At 45.2% G+C, this 5,118-nt stretch overlaps 1 protein-coding gene across 1 annotated transcript in view; it reads right to left on the bottom strand.

Moving 5' to 3' along the window:
- Nucleotides 1-3,475, bottom strand: part of LOC117942294 (LIM/homeobox protein Lhx1-like) — a 7,355-nt gene extending 3,880 nt beyond the window's left edge. Inside the window, exon 1 of the mRNA XM_034867692.1 lies at nucleotides 1,921-3,475. Within this exon, the coding sequence (XP_034723583.1) occupies nucleotides 1,921-2,090 (170 nt within the window). The 5' untranslated portion in view covers nucleotides 2,091-3,475. The remainder of the gene's footprint in view (nucleotides 1-1,920) is intronic.
- Nucleotides 3,476-5,118: the final 1,643 nt, after the last annotated feature.

The following is a 5,118-nucleotide window of genomic DNA, read 5'->3' as shown; positions in this document are numbered from 1 at the left end:
TATTTAATGATCAAAAACACATTAAGAGAAAACCATTTTTGAATCATTAATAAAACCAACGCCCGGGCAGTCAGGAGTGGGGACGGAGAGAGCCGAGGCTATCGATTTTCTATTCTATTTTCTATTTTCTATCTATTTTCCTCAGTTTAGCTGAAAGTCACATTTTTTTAGAAGAAAACATAAATGATTCTTAATTGAGTGTGGACGTGAAGTACAGCACTCATTTTTAAGTCTCTATCCACCATTTGGTAAACACAATTTGAGGGACTAAAGTCCAACGTAACCTATCCTTACACACTACATTTTACACGAAAAACAAGAATAAACTCCAGGTAATATGAAGAGTAGAGGACAGCTTCATGTGTCCTGCCAATCGCGCTCTAGCAGCTTTCTGGACCTTTTGCTATTTCCACAATTAAGAATAAACCTTTTTGCTCAATCCGCACTGGCATGTTGGATAATAATAATAATAATAATGATGGTAAAAATACAAAAATATTAATAATAACAATAATAATAATAATAATAATAATGATAATAATAATAATAATAATAGGTTTAAATTGACGTCCTATTTTTTATATTGTGCTCAGTTTAAACCCAAAGCTACACAAGCACACGTTGGGAAAATGGCGCTCTTTAAATGCATTTAATAACTAGGCCTACTTATTATAATTATTTTTATTAAAATGTCAAACATAAGCCCTTTTTTATTTTTTAAATAATTAAATGTTTCCTTCCGCACAACTATGCATGGACATCCTGAAGTGTGTCCTTTTATTTTATCTCTACTTTTCATTGTGTCCCACATTAGACTAGTCCATAGTAGCCTATGATATATATACATATATATAAATAAAATTAGGCCAATAAATGCATGTTAAAGATGCATCTAAATCTACAGGTGCAGTCAATAGTGTAAGCCAGCAGCATCTGCTGTGGAATAATACCTGCTGTGTAAAGCCGTGCCATTGACTCGGCCGTTAAACAATGTGTATTGAGTGCCGTGTGCACTGCTTGTTGACTGCCCGTCTGTGATTGCATTGTCTGCGGACTTGATCTTTTCAACTAGTTTACTATTCAAATCCACTTATCACGTCCTTCTCAGCCGGACTGAGCAAACACACCGGGCCGGGGGCCTGGGGCCGGGGGCCGGGGGCCCTCTGGCCGGCCGACCCTCGACCCCCGCCCGGCTGCCTACTCGCGCCCCAACCCCACCCCCACCCCCGCAACCCATTTTCCTAAGTGTGATTTCCTCGATTTCCTACCAAACCGCCCCCTCTCTCTGCTGAGACACACACGCGTTTAATGTCGCTGCCCCTCTTCTGTTGTTGTTTAGCATGAGAATCCAAATGAACAAGCTTTTAATTAGTCGCTCCTAATCAAAGCTTATCGCCTCCAAGTGCTCGTTCCCGCCTGCGGGCACGGACAGGTCGCTCCGTCCATTCATTTAGACTATAAGGGAAACTGGAAGTAATTGTAAAGCTGTGTGTGCAGTCAACACATGTGCTACGTTTATTTATTCATTTATTCATTCTATTTTAACAATTGGTCTGAAAAATCCTGAGAGCCAGTTTTTTTTTTTTTTTGTATGACTTTTAGTCAGATAGTAGGCTTGTAGCAATAAGTATGCGAGCCATTTAAAAGTTGGAAACATTATAGAAGATGGATCTGACTACAAAAAGTTTTCAGTGAAATGTCTTGCCCTAGAAGATAAACAGGTGTGGGTATTCCATGTTTTTCTTTTTTGATGCACCATCACAATCTTTGCTCCTATTTTATTAAATGCATTTTTTAAGGCTGTATCATTTGCTGCTTTGCTCCTCCAGTCCAGCTGCTGACATGAACCCTGACACATTCACAACACCCAAAAAACCCAGCTGGGGAGTTTTTTTTCTGCCCCCTTTCGCCCGATCTTACCTAAAGAAATCGTTTTTGCAGTACAGTCTCCCCTCTCGAGAAAAACATTTCTCTGTCAAATTGCATTTGCACTCGCAGCACTGCACGCACTTGACGTGCCAGGCTCTGTCCAGCACGTTGAGCAGAAAGCGGTCCAGGATAGGCCTCTCGCAGCCGGCGCAGTGGACCATGGCTTTTGGCTGGGCTACACAACCCCACAAAACGAAGCACACGCGCGCGCGCACACACAAACAAAATCAGCGGCGCCGGCCGAACATTGGCCGAAAATCTTCTTTCCCTCGCTCTCTCTCTGCCTCTCTCCCTCCCTCCGTGATTCGTATGGAGCTCCCGGGTCAATGTGCGCTCGATCAGGTGTCACCACAGTTTTCTTTCTGCATGTGTAAAAAAAACACTCAGCGTCCAGAAAAACCCCAAAACAGACAGATGAAGGAAGCGATGGCCACCGCGTCCTCTTTCTCTCTCAGGTGGAAAAGCCAAAGGGAGGGGAAAAAAAGAAAAAGAAAAGAAGGGGTCCTTTATTGGATCCTGGGCACACAAAAAAAACTACTCACAATTTAACCAAAATGTAGATTTGAACGCAGGAAGCTGCGGATGGGCTCAGTCGAGGAGACCGGAGCAGTTTGGTTGTCCCGGCGCTCTTGGAAGTGACGCATCGGTGAGAGCAGCGTCGCGTGCCAGTCAATGCCCGAAGAGGCGTCTAATAAAATGCTTTAAGGGCAGAGCTGTCACACAACAAGACACGCACGCCTATAAATAATTCAGTGCACTTTGACATGGCAGCGTATCCAGTGTTCAGAAGTCGGCGAGAAACAAAATCACACAGCCAGAAGCTTTTCTTTTAAAGAGTTTCCCCCCTGTCGCTCAGTCCGCTGATCCCGGAGCTTGGCGTGGCGGTGGCGGGGGGTCGCTGCGATGCTGGCGGCTCCGGTAGTAGTAAATGTTTATGCTGGGATGCCCTCTGTCTCCAGTTGCCGTGTGTATGCTGGGATGCGCTGGCTCTCCAGTAAAAAACTGTCTTGCTCCTAAAGCTCCAACCCAGCCTTATTACCAGCCTCCTGACGTCAGGCCACGGCCAGACCAATCAGCGACGCGCCGTGCCAGCAACCATCAAGCCGCCCCATCATAACCCAGCGAGGGCTCTGCCTGCTATTTATGCCACACACTCAAGACACCAATTGTCAAGAATTTCCCTGCAAACTGTCATATGTTAGTGAATGTGTTTGGAGGAAGCAGCCGCGGCGGCGGAGGGCGAGCAGCGCGGAGGGGAGAGGCGCGCACCTTTCAGCTGCTGAGCAAAGTGTCTTCTGGGCATGAGGGGGGCATGGAGGAGGAATCTGAGCAGGTAGATAAAGTGGCGTGTTCGGGATAAAGAAGCTGGAGGCGCATGTTGCATGGCGTGCTCGCCGTTTATTCACCTAAAGTGACTTGGCGTCAGAAAATGACGCACAAGTCGGAGCATATTTGTTTGGGTTATTTGAGAATGACTGGAGGCTTTTATCATCAATTCACCAGCTGTCCGTTCACATGTAAAATCTGAACTGGCTGCTTTGCATCACCCACAACGGGAAGCTGCATCTCTGATTTAGTTAGTGACTGGGTTCTGGAAAGATGATGCTATCGTGTTCCTCTTTTTTTTCCCAACGTCGTGCAACATTACGTTAATTGTGTTTCTTTGCGCGCAGCACACTTAAGCCGTTTTCTCTTTGGTGTGAGTGAGAGGAAGCGTGGTAGTGAAAGACAGAAAGGCTCTAAAGTTGACAGCTCGTGCGGCTCAGCCCGTCAGGAGCTCGCGGCCCAGACACCTCGGACCATTCATTAGGGAGGTCCAATCCAATTCAAGTCCACCTTAAGTAAATAACACCCTGAGCCGAACTGCCTCCTGGATTATTAGTCATTTCCCATCAAAGAGATCAGTCAGCTACTTTGTGTTGATGATTTACAGGCCTGCAGAGTCCAACTCTTCCTGAATTCTTTTTTTTCTATTTGTTTGGTTTCGTACTTTCTAAACAGGATTTGGATGTTGCCAGGGAAGTAGTCGTAGTAATGAATCTTTAAAAATGACACAAGCAATCCTACTTCTATTGTGGCCTGTAACACAATGCCTGTTATTACAGTAAAACACATCTTTATTAAGAAAAAAAAGAATGACTCTTTATTTTAAAACGAAACAAAATGCCGAGTTTATTTGTCGCGTCCTTGCATGGAATCAAGCGTAATCTCTGCGACTCAAAGCACATAAAGCGAGCCAGGATGGAACACCGATTTCTTCTCTAGCAGGGTCCACCAGCAGCCTCTTGCACACGGGCTGCTTCTCATGCAAAACGGCCCGGCCGTCCCCGTGCAGCTGCCTCTGCATCTGGGGAGCGCGCAGCAGGACATGTGTTAGTGGCTGGAAGGAAAAGAGAGAGATAAGGCTTCAAAACACACAGGCTGCATCTCATATTTTATTTTTTATTTTTTTGTATTTATTTATTTTTTCCCGCTTCAGCACCTCTTCAGCCCGACATTCTCTTCTCCCTCTCCTCCAGACATCCTCTTCTCTTTTTTCTCCCTCCTTTCCCTTACTTTTCTGTTTTTGTGAACGGTGCGTCCGAGCGCATCTGCTTATGTTTCCTTCAGAGAGACGGGGAGAGAGGGGCTCGTTGGGCTCCATGACAACCGGGCGGGCCGCATGGGGCAATCAGCGAGGGAAATATCGCGTTTTTTTGTTGGACTACAAACTCAACTTTCTTTCGTTCCTTCTTTTTTCTTCGCTAAACCCCGCAGATGAATCTGCAAACAGGCGCTAGTAGAAAGCCTGCAGGCAGGCCTTCCTCTCTCCACTACCACACCAACTTGTAAATGCAGCATGTAAACAACACAAGTTGTTGTTATTTCCATGTGTAGAAGATGCCTTGATAGTCTGTCAGTGGGGATAATCTCTGCCTGATTTAGAATAAGCCAGAGAGAGAGAGAGAGAGAAGAAAAACCGCCATGCAGCTCACAGAGGAAGATTAATCCACGAATAGAAGAAAATCAAAATATAGGCTTAAAAATATCTCAACTCCCCTCCAGGCAAAGACCCTATGAAATGCAAAAAAATGGTTTTAACCTTACCCCTGTAATCCCTTACTAGCAATAGATTATATTCTCACTCATTTTCATTCTGATGCAGGCAGGAGTTGTAAATTGGAATTTGTGGCGCAGCTTCTTTGCTCG

This window comes from Etheostoma cragini, chromosome 3, assembly GCF_013103735.1.
Source record: "Etheostoma cragini isolate CJK2018 chromosome 3, CSU_Ecrag_1.0, whole genome shotgun sequence".
Classification (NCBI taxonomy): Eukaryota; Metazoa; Chordata; class Actinopteri; order Perciformes; family Percidae; genus Etheostoma; species Etheostoma cragini.
The sequence above is the reverse complement of the archived record's forward strand: the minus strand, read 5'-3'. Positions and strand labels throughout refer to the sequence as shown.